The sequence below is a fragment of the Rhynchophorus ferrugineus genome, unplaced genomic scaffold (genome assembly GCF_030347505.1).
Source record: "Rhynchophorus ferrugineus isolate W39M unplaced genomic scaffold, kcgeb_rfMv2 rfM8, whole genome shotgun sequence".
NCBI classification, from domain to species: Eukaryota; Metazoa; Arthropoda; class Insecta; order Coleoptera; family Curculionidae; genus Rhynchophorus; species Rhynchophorus ferrugineus.
The window spans coordinates 30,045,537-30,069,512 of NW_027472587.1; the positions used below are offsets into that span (position 1 = coordinate 30,045,537).

The following is a 23,976-nucleotide window of genomic DNA, read 5'->3' on the forward strand; positions in this document are numbered from 1 at the left end:
AAAAGAAGAAGTATATTTTCTTAACCTATCTGTAAATCTAAACTCTAAACCGTTTGTAGCAAGTCCTCTTTTGATAATTGTTTTAATATTTAAGCCATTTATATATTGAAGAATACTATGTTTGGTGTGCCAGCAAAAACAACTGCAGCCACTGGCTTTTCGTTCTCAACTCCAGTAGCAAGTAATTATTTGATATTTCTTTAAGAAGATGTTATTGATTTTAAAATGGTTTTAGAAACTTCTGCAACAACTACTGCCCCTTCCCTACAATTTAATTTTGGAGCACCAATAACGGCAACTGCTGTTTCAACTGCACCTTCGCTTCAGTTAAGTTTTGGTACTTCCGCTACTCCAACTGTCACCACATCTACAGTTAGCAGTTTTACACCTATAATAGCACCTGCCTCTACCTCTAGTTCAACGGGTAAAATTCTTTTAAGTATTTGTTCAAGTGAAATTAAATTATTTGAAATGATTCAGGACTTTCATTTGGTTTGCCTACATCAACATCAGCACCTACCTTAGGACAAGTAACAACTACAACTTCACTTTCAACATCAAAGCCAAGTTTTTCGTTAGGGGCTGTGGCTACTACTAGTGTGTATGTTTATCTTATTTCTGTATTGTATATAATTACATATATTTGTTTTTAGTGTTTCAACAGTTACAACATCTACAACACCTCCAATATCGGGCACATCTATTACATTTGCCCAGTTGGAAGATTCTATAAATAAATGGACAATAGCCTTGGAGGAACAGGGGAAATATTTTATTAATCAGGCAAAACAGTTAAATGCTTGGGATACATTGTTAATTTCCAATGGTATGTTTAAGTTGCAGTTAGTTGGGGAATTGTGAATGTAATGTAATATTTTAGGGGAAAAAATTTTAAACCTCAACAGTAGTATAGAGAGGGTAAAACAGCAACAGTCTCAGTTGGATCAAGAATTGGACTTTATTTTAGCCCAACAAAAAGAACTTGAAGAGTTAATTATACCTTTGGAGAAAGATTTGGTGGATATACCTGTCACAGACATTGATAGAAACCAAATGTGTGATAAAAATATAAAAATGTGTTTTAAACAAAAAAGTATTTGGTGTTTTTTTTAGGTATCAGTTTGCTGAAATTATAGACTCACAATTAAAACAGATATCTGATGATTTAAAGGAGATTATAGAGAATATTAATGAATCAAATAAAGATGAGGAAATTTCAAATCCGGTAAGTAAATTGCAGTATTATTGACACAATAGTTCATATATATATATGCATTATTTTTAGATAACACAGATAAGTAAAATACTGAATGCTCACATGAATTCTTTGCAATGGATTGATGGCAGTACAGCAGAGATTAGTAGACAGTTAGAGGAGATATCCAAAATTGCAGATGCCAACCGCAGGAACCTGAGCTTAAATAATTCATTGAGTATGTTTCAGTAACGTAATTTGTAAGATTCAATGTTTATTTTATTGTTTTCTTTTGTATACAATTCAAAAATAAATTAAGTACCTATAATTTGTTTGTGTAAACTAACTAATAAGCTGTTTCATTGAAATTTGATTTAAGTCATAAGGACAAAAAAAACTCTTCAGGGAGCCTACATGGTATCTATGATGAGAGATATTTTATTATGGTTACTTAAACCAATGAGTGACCATCCAACAAAATAGTGAATTAGTTACTGATTATGATGTTAAATTGGAATTATGTTTATATTGAAATGTTCACCATATTCTGTTCAGTCCGCACTGTTTTATGAGAGTCAATGTAATAAACTATTTACTCAATATGTATACTATTATATGTAACATCAATAAAAAACCATTAAAATCAATATACTTAATATATTGTTCCACAGTTACATGTTTGTTATCATTGGCATTTCCTCTACATCTGCAATAAAAAGTTTAAGCACAAAATACAAAATGTAGAAGTGCCTTACATTTTCTAACCATATAAAAGAAATTAACTAGCTAGGATTGTTAAAAAATATAATAACATTCATATTTTTAAGCTATATTCTGTATTTCCATATTTCACTATATATAAAAGGATTTTATTCGGTCGTTGAGTTAGTAATTCTTTGATATTTCCATTAAATTCGTCAATTATTAAACATTCCATAGTTCATGACCTAAGTAATAGTCAATCCATAAACGAATTAAGTTACACAAACTGAACAAAACATATAGAGTATTCCTTTTTTATTAACACTCTTAATCCTGAATAAGTGATAGCAGTCTAGTTCTGGAAAATGATATGATCTTGATATGCGCACATATTATTGTGAAGAATAAGAGTTTGCAACGTTGCCAGTAGTTGAAAGTTATAAGTATAATAGAAGATAATATAAATAATATAAATTAATTTAAATTCGTAAGTGAACCTAATATTTCTGTTGAGGCCCAAGTTAAAATGTTGGTTATATTATTTGCATACCATAATACAGAAAATTTTATTTCTATTATATATTTTTTATTACAAAAAGAACCATTTATAAACATCTTTCTATATGCTATATATAGAGATCTTTAATCAAGATGACCGACTATAACTTTGTTTTGAATTTACGACCGTTCTTATAGTACTTTTGAATTATGCTCGAATGGTACTTCTAATTAACGCAAATTCAATGGAAATAAAATAGGTTTTATAGATATTTCTATGTACTTTCTATATGCGATTTATTTCTATCTTAAAATTAATCATATTTACATACTCAATTGTTCAAGATATAGAACGACATATATACAAGATATAATATATATAATTGTATTGTATTTTATGCCAAGGTTGGTTTTTCTGGTTCGTTATTCTTCTTCTTTTGGTCTACTATCATTTCAGCCAACCATGATATAACGCACAAAATATAACACCCAGTTAGTAAGTGATAAACTAGTATATCACTATTTGTAAGGTGCTTTATTAAACCTGCAATTAACAAGATTGTGATTACGTTATGCGTATATTTGACGTTAGTTCGACAATCATGATAACTGGAGGGGGACTACTTACTTATTAGAGCACCACATATGAGATTCACTATTCCACATATCACCATATAGAGAGAAAAGGCCGTTGCAAACTGACTTGAATATTGTTCTGACACAACCAGTGGCAAAGGTGTTTGTATAAAGCATCGTAAGAACCCTAAGGCACCCAACATTATAGTTTTCCACAATAGAGAGTCATGGCATAGGAAACCTAAAAAATGTTTGATACTGTAATTTTTGGATATTACAATTTTTACATATTTCAATATTCGTTATATATAGTTACAGAAGATAGACAAAATAGATTATATAGAAATACATAGATAGAATTAGAAATAGTTTTAAATGTTAAAAAATCCCTTCACTCGAGACTAATTTTCCTTAGAAAATATATGATTCCAGAAATCGACAGTAATTCCGCGGCAGCAATTTGCTCATTTTGTAGATTAACCCCAAATGGTCAAAAGGATGTGAGATCTTATTAATAAAAGAATATATGAATAAGTACACATGTCAGATGTTATTTTATTCATCCATCGTTTTCGATATTTAAAAAATATATCGATATATCGATATACACACTAGTAGTAGCACCATTTTTTTTGTCATTTTCGGTGTACGCATAAGAATACTCTATTCAAATAGACATAATGTATCTTTTTCTATTATATTTCGCGATATTGTTATTAGATGATGGAAAAAGTAGAGTTGGGAAAAGTAAAGTTGAGTTGAGAGGAGTGTTGGCTACCGAAAAAAATATCGATATTACGATATATCGATATTCAAAAAAAATATCGATATATTGGAGGAAAAAATATCGATATATTGTTTGTAATAAGTACAAAAAATATCGATATCCTAAAAAAATAGATTGATAATTTTAAGAAAAAAAAGTAATATTTTAGCCTAAAAAATTCTTTTTTCAGAAAATATCGATATAACGATATGTCGATATTTTTTCGGCATGCCTAGTTCATAGGCGGTTTCTATGACAGATGACAGTGCAATCACCCTTTTGAACCATTTCATTCCATAATTTGAATTCCTACAATAATTCGATTGCTATAACATGTTAATTGAAAAGTCCCCTGCCTACCATAGCCATACACATTTTTTGGCAATTTTTTATTTATTCAGCATGGGAATTATTAATATTCAAGGGTGATACACTGATTATAACGTCCCTCCAACTTTTCGATACCATTTTTGTAATATGATTTGTCCTTTGCTTCAAAATAGGCCTCAGTTTCGGCGATCACCTCTTTATTTGACGAAAATTTCTTCCCAGAGATAATTCTTTTGAGATCTCAGAACAGGAAATAGTTGGTGGAGGCCAGATCTGGAGAGTACAGTGTATGAGGAAGCAATTCGAAGCCCAATTCATGGATTTTTGCCATCGTTTTCACGGACTTGTGACACGATGCATTGTCTTGGTGAAGCAGCACTTGCTTTTTCTTTAAATGCGGCAGTTTTTCAGCGATCCAATAACGTTATGCAATAGTCGCTGTTGATGGTTCTTACTTTTTCAAGGTAGTCAATGGAAATTATTCCACGCGCATCCTAAAATACAGACTCCATAACCTTGCCAGCCGACTGTTGCGTTTTCTCACGCTTTGGAGCGGGTTTATCGTGTGAAGTCCACTCGTATAACTGTCGATTGGACTTCGGAGTGAAATGATGGAGCCATTTTTCATCCATTGTCACATATCGACGCAAAATCTCGGGTTTATTACGCTTGATCATCTTCGAACACTGCTCCGAATCATCAACTCGTCGTTGTTTTTGGCCAAAAGTGATCTCGCGCGGCACCCACCTTGTTCCCCCTTTGTTTGAATGAGATGATGTACACATTCAGTTGATATTTTTAGAGTATCTGCTATTTAATTAAATTTCAATTTAGAGTCACATACAAAATCATTTTTTGGATTTTTTAAATGTTTTCGTCGTTAACAATCTCTTTTGGCCGTCCACTGCATTTACCGTCTTCGGTGCTCATTTCACCACGTCTAAACTTAGCATACTAATCCTCGATGGTTGATTGTACTGGGGCACTGTCCGGACACTCTGTATCAAAGTTTTTGCTTCAACTGTATTTTTTCCCTTCAAAGCGCAATATTTTATCAACACGCGAAATTCCTTTTTATCAATTTTTTTCACAATAACAAATATTGCTTCACTGAAAATGCTACAATTCACAAACTAATTATGCGACAGCTGTCAAATTTATACACGCATCTTCTGAGGCTTAGGGCTAACTGAAAAACATATGGATTTAATTCTAATTGCGCCATCTATATGTCAGGCCGGGGACTTTTAAATTGACCTGTTATATAGTTTTTATAGATTCATTTATACTTCTTATATTTTGATTGAATTTTATTTAATATATTTCTTTCTGAAATTAAATTATTTTTATTATTTAAATTTAATTCAAATCAATCAAGAACAAGAACCAATCAAATGCAATTCACAGCAAAATTCGCGGTAGCGTTTCGAAATAGCATTTTTACTCAATTTGTTTGGTAGTTATTTTATTTTCCTTTCGAGTCAACTTTCTCATCTTATGTACATGTTTGGAAATAGTTTATTCGTTAAGTGTCAAACTATCTGAAACCACAGAAATCTTTGATTCTCCAGGCTGTTTTTTGTCATCGATAGCAAAATTAACACCTTTAAATTGTCGGTAATAGTTTCGATTTTTGATCATAGTTTTTTTATATAGAACTATATCATACCTATTCTGCAAATTATCGACAAGAAGGTACCCAAGAAGAATATGTGTCTGCTTTTAACTTGGACCATTGCAGATACTACTGAAAGCAAAATCCTTGCCAATAAATCGCATCCAAAGAATATGGACATGGTCAGCGCTATAGAAGAGGGATCAATGCCATTAGCCGTCAACACGACTGGTATGATTGCTATGAAGGTCATATCGGACGTGAAGCTGAGGGATAGTCCCATGGACATGTTGAGGTATTTGAGGTCTTTCAATAAGGAGTAACTCATTTTTGTTTCGGTTTTATGTCTGCAATATAAAATAAATGAATGAGAGGAATTATCTGTGATATATATAGTTCTAAAATTGCGTGTTTACAATGAGAAATGCTCAATTCTTACCCAGGGTTCTGCACTTCAGGTTCGTCCATCGATCGATACTTCTTTATATCCAGTTAAGCTATAGCTACGTTCCCTGAACTGTAATACCTGTTGCTTGTGATCCCCAGAGAGTAGTTCTGAAATAAAGATTAACAATAATGAGTTTGGCGTGAATATCAATTGTACTGCGCGACAAAAATTTAACACACTAAATATTTTTCATTACAATTAAAGACTGTTATTCAATGCATTTGTGTAAACATTACTAAGACCACTATTATTTACTTATACAACGCGGGGCAGTAGTCCCGCTACCATTTTGATTGCCTATAACTTTGCTCAAAGAAAAGATAAGCAAGTTTGGTTTTCATATATGGTTTCATTATATCGGCTAAATGGTGACCGCGAATCTCTATGTAACTTTCGACCTTTTTAAGGCATTTTCAGGACATCCTGAAATATCTGAAGCTGAATTTCTTCATTTTCGTGACGAATATTGTCTTTAAGATGTTGGATCGTTTGGGGTTAATTCACATAAACTTTTGATTTTAAAAAACCCCATAAGAAAATATCTGGTGCTGTTAAATCCTAAGATCTGGCTGACCATGCAAAATCGTAACTTCGCGAAATTAGTCTTCGTGGAAAAACGTTATTCAATAATTGAATTGTTGAACGAGCTGTGCTGACGCCCCATCTTGCTGAAACCATATGTCCTCCAGTCCTTGCTCTTTCATTTCAGGCCCAAGAAAATTTCGAATCATGTCTTGGTACCGTTCAGCAGTAATAGTAACTACAACACCTTGGTCATTTTCAAAAAAAGGAACCAATGATGTTTCATGAATTAATTGAGGATTCTGTGTTCCTAAAACCGACTGTTCTGTCGAGACCGACTTCGCCACCGAGAAGAAATTAATATCCTATAATCACCCTATAGTTTCTGCGTAACATCGTGCCATTCGACTGGAGCGACAAAACTATAGCACACAAGCAGTGTACAGTTGTCCCGCATTTAAAATGTTAATTTACGTTTTCTTTATGCTTACAAATCAACAAGAATTATTCAAAATATCAACAAAATCAAACAAAATTGCTTCTTCAGTTGGCGTAAAAACAAAAAGAAGAAATATTCAATGTTTCTTACATGATGATAGGCATTTAAGTAGAAATAAAGTTTAATATAAACAAGCTTTAGTGAAAAAAAAAGAAAAAACTCTTACAATTTGCCGAAGAACATATTTCATGGAAAAAAGTGGTCTCATGTAAAATTTTCAGATGGAAAGAAATTTAATTTGTATGGCCCTGATGGATATAAGTATAAGTTGCCATCATAATTTAAGAAAAAACCAAATGATTTTAATTCGCAGATAGAGCAGTGAAAGTGTTATGTGTTGAGCTGCTATAGTGAACATTATATATAACATCATATATTATATATATATATATATATATATATATATATATATATATATATATATACTTTGGACCCCTTTTTGAAGAATATTGAGCGTACAAAGGAGTTTGAGATTTGCCTTTGTTAAAAAATTAATTTTCACTATTTTATAGATACTATAAATATAACCTGGTCAAAGTAGGTCAAAAGGACAAGACCAAGAAAGGTTATTTAATCAACTGACTGTATCACAATACATCTCAGTGTTTTATACAAAACTAGCAATGTTGAATACATTGAAATAACACTGATGATGGTAGTATTTACTTACCTAGTTGTTTATCAGTGACTTCGATCTTCAGGGGCACCTTCTTGTAACTAAATTGAAATTTGGTTAGGAGAATAGCAAACGGTATATTTACCAAACTTAAACCACCCATCAGGAGAATGCCACCCCTGCAAAAGGTATAAAACACCGAAAAATTGAGATTTTGTAACTAACATAGTAATTTACCTTAAACCAAAGTTACTTTTAACGAAACTGGCGATGTGAGGCATCACCATTATGCAACATATCAACAGCACCTGAGACAGACTCATCATCAAGGTTAGTCTTTTGTCGAACGAGTTGTTCATGGCCGTGAGCGAAGCAGGGAATATCAAACCATAACCAAACCCTAGGCACAAACAATATGGTAACATTATTTCGTGTTTGTAAGTGGTTTTCTATAGACTTACCTTGAAAAACGCCGAAAAATATTATAAAAGATATTAAGTCGTTAATGAACAATAAAGAGAAGCATCCAATTATGGTGAAAATGGCACCTAATAATCCTACATCTCGACAGGTCCATTTGTCTAGTAATATGTTGGCCACCAAACCTATAGAAATCAGAAACAAATCAATAAATTAATTCTATTACTACTAATCGTATCGGAGAGTTACTCAAGAAGTTGTTCTTAAAACGCATCAAATGGCTTATTGGAGAAGAGAATGTAAGTTTACAATTTTTTTTGTGTTCTAATAACGATTCTTAACGTGATTTGATGCCCTTAACTGATGCGTGTTTTAACTGATCCATGGGACAAGGTTGGTTTTAGTTTTAGGATCAACACATGGTTGAACAGAAACTTTTATCAAGATAGCAAGGAGATATGAGGACAGACTCCATTCTCATGTCAATATCGAACTAATACCTCTTGGATAACACCAGAACAGGACATATACCCAGAAGGAAACAATTTGATCTTGTGCGGGGTAGTGTTGTGAAATGAAATTAATATAAAACAGCAGTGTTGATACATAAACAATATTATTACACTATTTGGACTTTACATACAAAGGAATACCTTCCAGTAATAATTGATTCTAGAATAATTCCAGTATGAAACTGGACACCAAGCTCCAGTGTAAAGAGCATGTTAAAAAGAAACGAGCAGAACTTTGCGTCAGGCTTAAAAAATGCGGTGGTTGTTTGGACAACAATCCAAATTTATCTTTCGCAGTAAATTATTATTATATAAACAAATTTTGAAGCTATTGTGCACCTAATATCAATATGATCCAAACTTACCAAGACAAACGACTTTCCATAATTTATTAGAAAAGACGATATTTTTAAATATCTAAGAGTATCAACGGTCAGCCTAAAAATTAAACGGTTTGCCAAAAAAACACCAAGTGAGATCTTGTAAACATAGAAATGTCGAAGTTCAACCGCTCGACAACAGTGGATATCCAAATATTGAAGATACAAAGACCAATTCAACTAATGGAGCTAACTTAGCTAGTGCCTTAACTGAAGCTACTGCCTTATTTTAAATACACTTTTAGTGCTTAGTTGCGTAGTGATGAAATGTGTTTTATTTGTGAAGATATAATCTGTATATTTTACGCTTTGTTGACTGGAGTAGGGTTATGTTGCAATAAAAGGACAAACTCAGGACATTATACAATCAGAATATTTATGGGACATGGTTTGAAGTTGTCAGAAGATCTTAAATTTGCTTTTCTTTAAGAAGTGGCAAATTTTCCTGACAGTAAAAACACTGTATCTATTTTAATGTGTTAATTTTTCAGGTAGTGCTAAGGATTGGATCAGAAATATCCAAATTGAGTTGGACTATTCATCGATGTTTATTTTTTGGTGGAACTTAGTGGGGCTCAATGATGCTTACCTGTCAGACACATGACAGTGTTAAAAACTCCATTCGCCATTGATGTGGCTGTGGTTTCGTCTGCCAAGACGGACATCCATTCACCATAAATGATTCCAAATGATGCCAATGGGGCAGTAGCATTGAACTAAGACAAATAATAGGATATTATATTAAACCCATCAATAAATCGAAATTTTATCTTAATATAATCGTTAACAAGAACCGACGGCATATTGCAATTGTTTTTGGATTAATGAACAAAGTTCAAAAAATTATAGGAACAGTTATTAACTTTAGTTTAATAATTTGAAGTTTTAGCCATAGATTATTATATAAATGTTTAACTTAAATAGGCGAAACCAATGAAATGTTTTACGTTTGTTTTGAGACCACTTTTTTGATTGGCTGGTCCTATAAATGCCATTCCAAGGCTCATTTCTATAACAGCATTTTCGTGACTAAATTATAATCACTATTATTTGATTATAATGAATTTTCAGTCTCAAAAGTATTGTGTATTCAATATATATGCGGAAATAAACGAGGCGTGGTTTTCCTTGGACGAAATAGCGCAAGTATATTAATCATGTGCAGATTACTTAGCAATATTTTTACCAGGTACGTATACAACCGAAGATATCATGGAAATATTACTCACAGTTTAAACCCAAAATGGGTCCATATGGGGCGATGGCAAAATTATGTAAATGTGATTTTACTAAATTAATAATAAATTAATTAATCAGATTATATTATGAGAGGTTTAAGTGGAAAGAAAGCCATATATATATATATATATATATATATATATATATATATATATATATATATATATATATATATATATATGTATTGTGTATATTGATTAAGATACTTATAACTAATATTTTGGCTTAAGGTTTCTCTCGAGATAGGTGGGATTTTTTTAGGTCTACGCTAATGGCGCCAGAAAAATATATTCTCCAACAAATATGTTCAAAAATACATTTAAAAAATTTAAATAATACATCATATTAAATTTATATTAAGTTAAGAGTGACTTGATAGACAAGATAGTATCTCATGATTGTTTTATTGTTTTATAAAAGGGTCAATTGAAAAGTCCCCGGCCTGACACATGGATGGCGCTACTAGATTTAAATCCATATGTTTTCTTTAATTAAATCCAGCTGTTGGATGATTAGTTTGCGAATTATTGCATTTTGAGTGAAGCAACTTTTGTAATTGTGAAAAAAAATGTAATAAAGGAATTTCGCGTGTTGCTAAAATATTGTTTTTTGAAGGGAAATACAGTTAAAGCAAGAACTTGACTTGATGCCGAGTTTCCAGACACTGACCCAGGAAAATCAACCATCAAGGGTTGGTAAGCTATGTTTAGACGTGGTGAAATGAGCGCCGAAGACGGTGAACGCAGTGGACGGCCAAAAGAAATTGTTACCGACGAAAACATTTAAAAAATCCAAAAAACAACGAACAGTGGATGATTCGGAGCAGTGTTTGAAGATGATCGAGCTTAATGAACTCGAATTCTTGCGTCGATATGTGACAATGGATGAAACATGGTTTCAACATTTCACTCCGATGACCAATCGAATGTCATCCGAGTGGTCTGCACACGATGAACCTGCTCCAAAGCATGGGAAAATGCAATAGTCGGCTGGCAAGGACTACATTGAAAAAGGAAGGACCATCAACAGCGACCATTACATAGTTATTGGACCTATACATAGGACCTATACACAGCGACTATTACATAGTTTGAAGGACGAAATCGCCGAAAACGACCGCATTTGAAGAAAAAGTTAGTGCTGCTTCAGCAAGACAATTCACCGTGTCAAAAATCCATGAATTGGGTTTCGAATGGCTTCCTCATCCACTGTATTCACCAGATCTGCCCCCCAGCGACTACTTCCTGTTCTCAGATCTCAAAAGAATGCTCGCTGGGAAGACATTCTCGTCGAATGAAGAGGTGATCGCCGAAACTGAGGCCTATTTTGAAGCAAAGGACTAATAGTGCTACAAAAATGGTATCGAAAAGTTGGAGATTCGCTATAATCAGTGTATCATCCTTAAAGGAAATTATGTTGAATTAAAAAAACTAATTTTATTAAATAATATGTTTTACTATACATTTTCAATACATTTTTGTGTTGAATAGGTAAGTAAAATATTAACACACACAGATTTAGTTTGCTTTCAGTAGGAAGGTACAAAAAATTGGGAACCTTAGTATATCTTAATTTGTAAATTGATATCACTAAAGAAATATGAAAAGAGGAAAAGGCATTATAGACAGTTTTGACTATATTTTATTTACATTTTTGTATTTCGTTGTTTTAATATTTTTGCATATTTCCATTGATGTAGAATTTCATTTTAATACATTTTTTGAGAAACTACATTTGGGTTTTGTTTCAAATTTAATTGGTCAGTAGATTGTGACGTTAACACTCTATACACTACTCTATGGTTTTAGCTGCTGTTAATTATAATATACTTTTAATTTAAATGTTTGACACAAACTGGAAAATGGTACCTGTCAACAGTACCTGATACCTACGAATGTACCTAATGCAATTAGTTAATTTATAGTGCGATATAAAATAAAAACTTTAAAACAAAATATACTTCTAATATTGTACGCGCTTGAAAATCACATGACTTGTTTTTAGTTTTGCATTGTTTTGACAATGGGTACGACTGTTTAAAGAGCTTCACTATGATTAGATTATTTACATTATACGAAAAGTATAAAGACCTTCTTTCGAGACGCGATTTATTTAAATAGTACTATCTCTTGTTGATATATTATATTTTGCGTGGACTTATTTTCCTTGTTATTTACATAGCTAAAAGAAAACTAACATGGGGGGTATTAGAAATCATGTCCTGATGTTGACGTATAACTAAATTCATGTTATCTACTAGGAAATGTTTCAATTTTAAATCTGTTCTCACTCTTCTCTTAGATATATTCTGTTATTTGGTATAAAATGTTGCGAAAATATATTGTAGATGTTCAAGTTTTATATATATGTAACATTAGTTTTTTGTTCGATAAATAGAACCCAATTTGGTATATTTTATTTCACTTTGTTAAAAGAATAATTAACAATAATTTTTGTTTTAGATAATGTCAGATTTTCTGTCGATTAAAGTATTTTTGAGCGAAGTTTTGCTACATAATTTTTAAAAGTTTTAATAATAATAAACAGATGATTTTGAACGGCATCACTAGGATGCTGTTCCAGAGAAATAGAGATTTAACTCTATAGGAAATTTTGGGAAATGTTTCGCGACGTCCAATATCTAGATGTCGCTACTTTTAACTTAGTTACTACTTGTTTATATCGCTATGCTAGGAGCCACGACGGGATCTGATTGGCTCACTTCGTTTCTATTGTGCGATTATTGTTTATTTATTGTGACCGCCATTTTCAGTATGCTAGACGATTATTAGTTCATTTATTTATATAAGTAGATAGTGCAATAAGTAAAGCGAATTCTTAATCTAGGTAGTGTTGTGTACCCCCTCCGAAAGAAGCTACGCAAACTAAAGAACAAAGTTTTTAAAGTGCCATCAATTAAAAATGTAGTAACTGCCTTGAGGGGTTCAGTTCATTAAAGAAAAAAAATTGTGTAATTATCCGAATAAATATATTGGCTTAAGGTTACTTAAGATTGTTTGGAATTTTTCTGGGATCTATTGGAGAGATCATTGATTGAGGAATATACACCCTTCGGCTAGTATGTTTGAGAATTCATTTAAAGCTCTTATTATAATTTAATCTTTTTGTTCTCATTCGCCTTTAGAAAATTGTGAAGAGGATGAACATGAGGGTCCTTTAGATAACTTATATTCCCTACTAATAGGGGATGACTCTATAACTTCAATCCCAGATGTTCCTATACGGACAAATAAGTCAAGTCAATATCTCATGTCTTAGTAAATTGTTTTATTATGCTATTAGTAGGTCTTTGAGCTTTGATCTTTGAGTCTATAATATTACATATTCTTGTCAAATACCATTAAAAATGTAAATTTAAAACCTTTTAATTGTACACTACATAATGATTTTCCAGATAGAATATCAAAAGTAAGAAGGTGCGCTCTATAATTTTGGATAAAATAGGTAAACAGACTTTTAACGGAGAAAGTTTGAAAAGTTTGCTGCACAGTCATAGAACTCTAACAGATTGCATCAAATTGATGGTATTGAGCAAGTATGAAAATGGAAAAAGACCGAAAAATTAATTTTAATTTGTTCCAAAGATCTTTGGTTAATATTATATATATATATATATATATATATATATATATATATATATATATATATATATATATATATATATATATTTATAGATTATATTTATTTTATTCATTGAATATTATTTAATACATTTATTTCAGAAATTAAATTGCATTTTATTTAAATTTTATTGGTCAATTAAATGTGACAGTTATGACTGTCACGTGCCGCACTTGTTTGGAAAACTTTATCAAAGAACCAATCAAATGTCTCTACAGTCTCTTTGTCTCTCTGAAGGCTGATTCCTCTACGGATGTCGCCTTCGCAAATCCAGAAAAAGCCGAGCTCCTCGCAAACGCGGTCGGGAATCAAATGAAATGCAATCCATCTCTGGGCCCACCTCAATAGACATCATCCATCATAAACGACACTATTTCCTCTCTAAAGGCGAAATACTTCCAATCAGATTATAGTCTGAAGAGCATAGTCTCTCCCAGAGATCTTCAGCTTTCCATAAAACGTCTGTCCTTCAAAAAAGCTCCAGATCCAGATAGTATAACAATAAACCATCTAAAAAACTTCACTAGCAAGCATTTCCCAAAGAACTGGAAACATGCGCTTGTCGCTGTCATTCCTAAAAAAATGCCAAGTCTAACCCTTCTGACTACAGGCCTATCAGCCTGATTAATTCACTGTCCAAACTTGCCGAAAAAGCAATATTAAACGCATTAAACGATTTCACAGACGCACATCACATAATCCCGAACGAACAATTCGAATTCCGTGCTAAACATTCATGCTTCCATCAAGTTGCCTGCGTCGCAGCAACTATCCACCAGGCAATGATAAAAGGTTGAAAAACTGGAGCATTCTTTTTAGATGTCTCCAAAGCTTTCGACCAAGTATGGCACTACGGTCTAATATTAAAATCAAAATAACTAGGTCCACCGAATGACCTAATATCCTTGATAGATTCATACTTGGATAGTAGGTCCTTTCAGGTGAGGATCGGTGACGCAGTTTCCTCTCGTAAAAAAATCTCCGCAGGAGTCCCACAAGGCGCTCCATTAGCCCAAGCCCTATTCAAACTTTATATGGCTGATTTTCCGCTCTACAAATTTCTCACATATAATTTTATGCAGATTATACCGCTTTCTTCACAACCGGTTACTGTTCCGACGCAATACGCAAAAGACTCCAAGTACAACTGAACCAAGCGATAGCGTGATACAAATTGCGGCGGCTTCAGATTAACCCGAGCAAAACTCAGGCTATTCTGTTCCACAGAGAGAAGGAGTTTCGCGCCTATCGCCTCCAAATCGATAAAGTCCCTATCCCATGGCTCCAGAAAGTTTCATACCTCGGCCTCCAGTTCGACTGCAGATTCCAATCGTCTGCCCAAATCCGGCACGCCATTTGCTATGGAAATGACGTGTACAGCCTTTTATTTCCTCTACTCTGCAGAAAAAGCAAACTTCCAATCCCATAGAAAGCGACTCTGTATAAAATGCTACTCCGTCCAATCTGCCTCAATGGAGCACAGGTGAGGTACAGGTATGTCTCGGAGAGACAACTTGAACTACTCCAAGTGTTCCAATCCGTTCCTCCAAAAAGTCCGTGCGTTACTCAGACTCCCATGGTTTATGTGGAACGTCAATACACACCTCGAATCATCCAGTTTGTGCAAAATTTCATAAACATTCTCAGTGTGAGGTTCTCCATAGGAACTTTAGAACACTATAACATCTTAAGAAAATCCCTAACCGTCCACAAATCCCGGTAGTAAACAAACTATAACATTCCCAGCCCTAACCCAGGGTCTCTATCGCCCGCAAAACAACCATATCCGGAATCTGATGCGACATCAATCGAAGACCATTTGGTTCTAGCTCGTCATTCTAGTAAACGAAAAAAAAATGTCTCTACAGCGAAATATTTTTTTCCAGGTGCCTATAACATAGATTTAGATTTTCCAATCAAATTACTTGAATAGCCGATATAACCCCATCCGGATTTTGGCCTAAGTAAAACTTTACCCCACAGACCCCTATTGAGTTTACTCTCTATTACTCTATGGACGTTATAAACTCTTAAATCGATCTGATGATGATAGATCTAATCATGATATAGTTCGCACTGTCTGAGAATTAACGAGCAAAGGATTAAAGTATCGACAACTGATGAATCGCCTGCAATTGCTAATATCAACCGGATCCAGTTAGAGTATGTTCAGGATTTTAAGTATTTCGAATCAGTAATACTGGAAAAGAAAGTGGCACCTATTTCTGAAATAATACGCTGCGTCGGCCAAGCTACAGGAGCTTTTGATTATTTACCTCCTTCTTTGTTTGTGGAATAGAGGAAAGATGACGATCAAGGCTAAGATCCGCTTCTTACCGATGCTGAACGGCTAATGGATTGATGCTGATGATGACTATTATAACTACTGAAAGCGTAAAATATCATTGATTAAAGTTAATTAAACCATCAATATTGCAATACAATGCAAGTTGCAATTTCAATATGTGAATCTTTTTTTTGGCTTGGAACCGGGAAGGGGTTACGGATACCCGATAGGGAAGACCCGCAGGAATAAGCGAGTTGGACTGGCTATATGGGGAGTGCCTCTGGGCTACCAACTAAAACCCACCCTATCAGCTGATCCAGTGACCCTAACTGATACATCTTACTGCTAGTAAGGAGGGTGTCCGTAACCGGTAACACCGTTAAGAGGCACAAGGGCCAGGCAAGGACGTGGCGTCGTTATCACACCACGCAGCTTGCGGTACATGTGTACTACATGGGTAATAAATCTGTGAATCTATGTATCTATATTCTGCTTATATCAATTTTTTTCTGAAATTTTCAAAACAAATATACACAAAAATACTAATATTATTTTTCAGTATCATTTTAAATAAATTAAAACTAAAACAAATCATGCTACGAATTAATTTTTAGTTAACTCCTAATACTGCGGCATAAACAAAACTATATTACATCAGCCATAGATTAGAGTAGTGTTGTTGTCTGGTAATTAGAGAAGACATTAATTAGAGTAGAAATCGTATTAGAGTAGAAATTTTTTAGTGTTAATTAAGGTATATTGTAGTATGTTATACTAGTGAGCATGTTAATAAAGTTGTTCAGATAATTTTTTATGTTAAAAACATTCATTCAAGTAACTTCATATTAGGAAATTCATTGATAAATGTAGTCATTAATATAATAATTAACACGAAACTGGATTTATTTCTTTACGCCTATAGTAATATGAATACAATAGTTAAGTAAGATTCAAATAATGAATGTTATTTTAGTTATAATATAGTATTATAACTATTTTTCCATTAATATATACTATATATGCGACCTTTTAAAAGTACCGATACTGTAGTAATCGAGAACAGTAAAAAGTAGTGAAAGAGACGACATTATAAAGTGTAATTTTACTTTAATTATTTTCATTATTTGGTCTGCTTTGATTAATTAATATTTATATTTGAGTGCCCAGTTTACTATATATTATCTTCTATATATTAATCGACCAAATTCGAGAATAACAAGAATGGTTTGTCTTCTTTGTTTACAATATATTTAGAAATCTGAAATCAGTTTTTGATTTAGTTTAACGTCTGGTGAATAGGTGGTATGGTTCTAGAGACATAGTATTATTGTTCTAAAGATAATTTTAAAGGTTCATCGTTGGGAATTTTCGGCTGAAATCGACTATCGACTGTTTAGTAATTAACTACTTTTTACTATCGACTGTGTCAGTCGCTATTTTGGGTTCGACAAATTTTACTACTTTTTAGCAGTGACTGTTTCAGTCCACTGTTTTCAGTCGCTATTTTCGGTCCGACTGATTTTATTACTATTTACTTTCGACTGTTTCAGTCCTGTACCTTTAGTTACTATTTTCAGTTCTATTAGTTTCATTTGACTCATTTTTAACATTCTGGCTGTCGTCCTAGCCGCGACCTTAACAAAAATTTGCCGAATTTTGGCTTATATAGATTTATTTGTATATGTAATATAAAGTTTTATGATTTTTTTGGTAGTTTGCTTGTAAATAACAATATATTATTGCATTGTATATTAATATAACAGCATTTTGGAACCCTATTTTTCAAGGTTGTTAATATAATAGGGTAATTAAATTGTGGATGATAAAAAGTAAAATACTTTTACTGCTTTTATGGCAATAATATGTAGTATTTTTTGATTGACTTTTTGGCTTCGATCTAACTCTCTTGATTTCTATGCAAGTCTTTTGATTGTCAAAACCTCTTTCCCAAAATCTTGAAAATAAAATTTATCTAAAAGTTTTCAGAAAGTGAAACGATCCGAAAAGAAGTTTTTACATTAGGAGTAATATTTCGTTAAAAATATTAACTGCAAAGAGGTGATACATTATATTCAATATTTATATAAAATATTTCTACTAAATAAATTTTCTGCTAGGAAAACTTTTCTTTCTAGGAAAAAAATACAAGAAAATAATGATGGTCGTCATTTATAACTTTTCGGTAAAATGATGCATTCAGCTAAACTGCTGAAGCGATACAAGAAATTTTTACAAAATAAATATATTCCATTCTAACTTCAAAAAATACAAATACACTACTACAACTTGAAATTCAAGACACAAATACTAACGAAGGAGATATTTCATTTGGACAAAAAACTAGATAGAATGAAAGAAATAATTACACCAGGTGCTACATCAACTTTACAAATTAAGCAGTCTTTGGAAATGCCACTTATTGCGCATTTAGAAAACTCATAAGGTTTTTTTGATATGCTCATAAAATGATATTACTTGACCTATATCAGTTATATTTAAAATATTCTGCTATACTTGCAACATCTATCATTTCGGAATAAGCTTTTCTCAAAATATGTCCGAACAATCGAATAAATATCATCACGGGAGAAAAGCTGCACATGTGTATTATATTTTTGAATAGTGATTAAAAATTATTTCTGTTTAATAATAAATAAAGCACTTATTTTATTTAAAAAAGCTCTAGTAGTTATTTTGCGATAACTTTTTATTATGTCATGGATTATTTTTTGTCTATGATTAGTTATATATTATTTATTATAGTATGTTATTTTAAAATAACAAGTAAGATATTAAAATACTATATTATTATTCCATTACTTTTTACAGATCCACATAACATTCAAATATAAATGTAATTCTAATTAATATAAAATGAAATTATTCATTCCATGTCAAAAGTATTCAGTAATTACTTTTTTCCTTTTTTTTTAAAGCTAGTTCGTGAAGGAATAGATACATCCCCGTCTCGCTTATACTGCTATAGGAAAATATAAGCACATTTGAAATTAACGTCTTCAAGCAATTATCTCCGTCCTTTCCTCTCTCACAATTTATACAGGAAAGGGTTTGTACATTTTCGTCTCACATCACGAATAAAAAAAAACAGTCGAACCGTGCATTTGTTTTGACTAAAATAGAGAAAATTTTGAGTAAATTTTAAAAAGTAAATATCAAGCAATATTAAAATGGAACTGTACAAACCATTTTACAGACCAACTTTTACATTCGGTTTCGAGACGTGGATACTGCCAAAGAGGGATATAAGCAGCAGAAACGAAATACCTCAAAAGAGTCAGGGGTGCAACTGCAACTGCAAAGATGGACAGGATGAGAAGTAGAGAAATAAGAAAATAGTTCAATATTGAATTAGAATTAGAAGAGTACATAGAAAGGAGAGAACTTAGTTGGTTGGGTACTTCTTACGAGGACGCAAGAAATATTAAGAGAATATGGGAAGCAACGACGAAGCACACCTAGGATTAGTGTATCAAAGAAATACCTTAAAAGCGACGAAAAACCTGGGCAAAGCTTGAAGACTGAGCAGTTAGAGAAAAAAAAAAGAATTTGTACATAAAACACATACACCACTATGTGGTAAAAAATATGTTTTTTGATTCATTTTATTTTATAAATATTCTTTATATATTATAGATTATTATTTAAATGTTTCTTATACAGCACTTACCAAGATAATTGTGACACAGCAAAATATAACATATCCATAGCTAGTCTCCCTGCTGGTCTTTTCGACGTTTTCACTGGACTTACTTTGTCTTATTTGAGACATTTTAGTTTTATACTACAAACTATCACTTTTACATGGCAATTTCAGTTGTTTCCTTCTGTTAAGACTATTTATAGCGTTATCGGTTATCTTTTATAAAATATATATTTGTTTTTCTATGACATACTGTGGGGATTTAGAAGACAATAGGTCCAGAGATCCTTTAAAATATTGTTATTCATTGTTAAAGATTATAATCAAACATTAGCCGATTTTCAGCACCCAACTATCGAGATGAGGTTGCAAAAACGAATTATGCTAAAGCTTCGTTGATGTTTCTTTTTTCTAATTTAATATCTTTAGTAGGACAATTTTGACGAAATTTGATAATAATCAGTAACAAACACTTGAGAACTATTTTCACGGTTTTAGAAAATTGGACTATTATCTTAAAAACAAAATTTTCTCTTTCCTTTCAAGTTTATGTAGGTTATAAAAGTATCTTTATCAGTTGCATATATTTTTTGATAACATAACAATGATCTACCTAAAATAGAGTCAACTGTCCTTCAACCGTTTTTTTCAAAAGGGTTTGAACGATAATGTAAAGTGAACTAGGCAGCTCTTCGTCGGTTACGTAGCGATAAGCGTTGATAATTAATCACGGAACCTTTGATGTTTTAGTGCAACCCTATATTTGCACCCCATAGGTCCAAATTGGCCTTATGATTGACAGAAGCCAATCTCTTTGATTTTAGGTCTAGTTGAGAGTTTTTTCCAACTAACCAATACAGGTGCTTGACTTGGTCTAATCTGCTCATGATTTTTCCAATTTAACCTACCATCGAAATATGTTTATATGTAGTTAGCTGATTCTTCTTCACGAATCGGACATCCGTCAACTTTAATATAATTAAGTTATTGTTAATTAAGTTACGGATTTGGAGCTTTTAAGCTGTATTTTCCAGTCTCCAATTCATATGTTTATCTTGTTGACCGCTACTTGTACCTATTCTATAGCTTTAGACAGAGATACATCTTTTGTCATTTCAAATGTGTCGTAAGAAAATGTTCCAAGAACTGTTTCTTTTGTTGTTGGGATATCAGCAGTATAGAGCAGATATTGAAATGGTCTTAAGGTACTACCTCGTGGAGCTCCAGCCGAAATAGGTTTAAGTGCTGATTTTTTCATTCCCCTTCATGCGAAAATCTAAATTTTGAAAATATATGATTCCATCAGTCGTGGTACAGTAATTCCGCGAAATCAATTTACTCATTTCATAGATTAATCCCAAATATCATATCCGGTCAGCTTATGAAAGCCTTTTAAACAACTGCTGTTAGTCGGCGAACTTAGTCGATTGTCGAGTAGTGGTTTCGAAATCCAAACTGGTATGGAAATCTGCTATTTCTATAAATGGTTGAGCAACCTTAAGATTAGATTGACTCTCAAACAGGCATTGAATCTCTATGTCAACATGATTATTGTTAGTCGAGGGAACTCTTGTGATAACCCAGATGAAATATCGTCAATTCCAGGAGCCTTTTGAGGATTGAATGAATGAATGAATGAATGAATAATGATGTTGAAATGAGTGAATAATGATGTTGACTTGAAACACAATTTACAGTTACATCGGGCTGAGCTTCTTTTAAATATTCCGATTTGCTGCTTTGCGAATGCTTAGCAACCGAAATAATTAACCTTTCGTTGTTTGCTGTAGTGACCAGATGTCTTGATATCAATATCTTAACATAAAGGACGTTAAAACTCCACAAAAGTTAATTTGTGAAGAATTGACGCTCAGTGTCACTACTCTTTTTATTATTTATTTTTAAATATCCATTTATTATGTTCAACTTATATTTTTTTATTTACTTGCCCATTTATTTTTATCTACTTTATTCTCCTCTATTTTATTATTAATTCTTATTCTTCTTCTTTATTAATAAGTATTTTCCTATCTTTCTCATAATACTTAAATTACTGGAAGTTAGAGATAATAATTTTATGGTTGCAGTTGTAAGTGCAAGTGTAAGTAGTTATCATGTATTGATAATATGAAGCATACACAAACGTCACCGAAAGTGGATTCTGCTGGCTCTTGGTGGCAGCGGATCTAGAGTGTAGTTTTTGGCTTTTTCCACTGTGCGCATCCCACGTTCATGGTAGCTGGAGAAGTGAGTGCACAACAGTAATATAATTGTTTATTTGTGGATTTATTTGAGATTTTGGCTTTACCGCAGCAAGATCTACTAAATTTTTAAAAAATATGTGTATAGTCTAGCATTAATCAATTCTGACAGTTCTTTTAGGATACATAGAGAAGACAAATAATTTTGTTATAAGTTTAGCCAGACAAGCCCTTTACTGTTACACCAAACAGCTTTTTTTAATGTCAATGTTCGTTTTGCTATCGTTTGTGTAGCTTCTGTGATCTTTAACTACGGCAGTTTTCACAGATTATTATTATCATTCATAACCATTTTTCTTATCATTTTTTTTTTTTTTATTATTACTCTTCGTGAGTCCACAATCTGCCCTATTGGCAATAAGTATTTCTTCTGTTTATATTATATATACATGGCATGTAGAAAATCACTTCATTAAGCAATCTTCTGTATAAAATAATATCTTAATTAATTAGTCTTATTCTAATGCTTATTCTAAACTCTACATATGTCCAGTAATCAGATCAGATGGTGTTAAACGTTTTAGTCTACGCACTTCACTATCACGTCGCATATTTAGCTGATTAGCGAGTACATTGGGATGCACTGACACTCTTTCGAAGTACTTCACACAAACACGTTGGATTACACTCGTTATAGGTTCTAGAGGAATATCGCGTTGTATCACTTTATTTGAAATATAGTACGGAGCATCAACAATGGCACGCAACACCTTATTTTGGAACCGTTGAATGATGGATATATTGGATTTGCTAGCGGTACCCCATAGTTGAATTCCATATGTCCAAATGGGCTTGAGTATAGACTCATACAGCAATACCTTGTTATCTAATGATAACTTGGATTTGCGCCCAATGAGCCAATACATTTGATATAATTTTAGTCCTAGTTGTTTCCGTTTAGAGAGTATGTGCTTCTTCCAGGTTAGGCGTCGATCTAAATGCATACCAAGATATTTAACATGGTCTGCTTGGGGGAGTTGGCGATGATTGATATTTACTGGTGGACATGTTCTTCTACGCAGGGTAAACGTTATATGCGTGGATTTTGATTCATTGGCTTTAATGCGCCATGTCTTCAACCATAATTGTATTTGCTCCAGGTGGGTTTGTAGGTTTATTGATGCTGTGACTGGATCTTCATGGGATGCTAAGATTGCTGTATCGTCTGCATATGTTGCCACAGTAGTTATTTTTGTGGTGGGCAGATCAGCCGTATACAGAAGATACAGTACTGGACCCAGTACACTACCTTGCGGAACTCCTGAATATATAGGATTTAATTCGGTATGTTCATCGCCTTGATTTACAATAAAATGTCTGTCAGTGAGATACGATTTTAGTAGCTGATAGTCCGGATGAGGGAGAAGTTTCTTTAGTTTAACCTGCAAGCCCGTATGCCATACTTTGTCAAAAGCCTGAGATATGTCTAGGAAAGCAGCCGAACAATATCTTTTGGCATTTAGGTCAGCGTTTATTTGGTTTACAAGTCTATGCACTTGTTCTATAGTCCCATGCTTATTGCGAAAGCCAAACTGATGTTCTGGAATAATTTTTCTTTTTTCTATTATATAGTTTAGTTTTTTTATGTATAACTTCTCGAAAACTTTCGAGATTATTGGTAATAAACTTATAGGTCGGTAGGAGGTCACATCTTCTGGTATTTTTCCTGGTTTAAGTATCATTAATATTTTAGCTACTTTCCAGATACTAGGGAAGTAATTAATTCATAGCATAGCATTAAATATATATGTTAATAGTTTCATACCCTTTTCTGATAGTTCTTTTAAAATTTTGCCAGTAATTAAGT

General features: G+C 32.7%; 1 protein-coding gene and 1 pseudogene across 2 annotated transcripts; one reads left to right on the plus strand and one right to left on the minus strand.

Moving 5' to 3' along the window:
• Positions 1-14: 14 nt before the first annotated feature.
• LOC143200697 (nuclear pore glycoprotein p62) lies at positions 15-1,869 on the plus strand. Its single transcript, XM_076411298.1, has 7 exons — positions 15-181; positions 236-424; positions 481-601; positions 654-826; positions 881-1,055; positions 1,114-1,225; positions 1,286-1,869. The coding sequence occupies exons 1-7, from the start codon at positions 118-120 to the stop codon at positions 1,445-1,447; spliced, it is 996 nt and encodes a 331-aa protein (XP_076267413.1). The 5' UTR covers positions 15-117; the 3' UTR covers positions 1,448-1,869.
• Positions 1,870-2,656: 787 nt separating this feature from the next.
• LOC143200718 (monocarboxylate transporter 9-like) lies at positions 2,657-20,093 on the minus strand (annotated as a pseudogene). The gene is made up of 9 exons (XR_013006791.1): positions 19,936-20,093; positions 9,669-9,795; positions 8,229-8,372; positions 8,005-8,167; positions 7,822-7,946; positions 6,122-6,237; positions 5,737-6,029; positions 3,024-3,212; positions 2,657-2,939 (listed from the first exon to the last, which is right to left on the minus strand). The product of XR_013006791.1 is annotated as a monocarboxylate transporter 9-like (transcript).
• Positions 20,094-23,976: the final 3,883 nt, after the last annotated feature.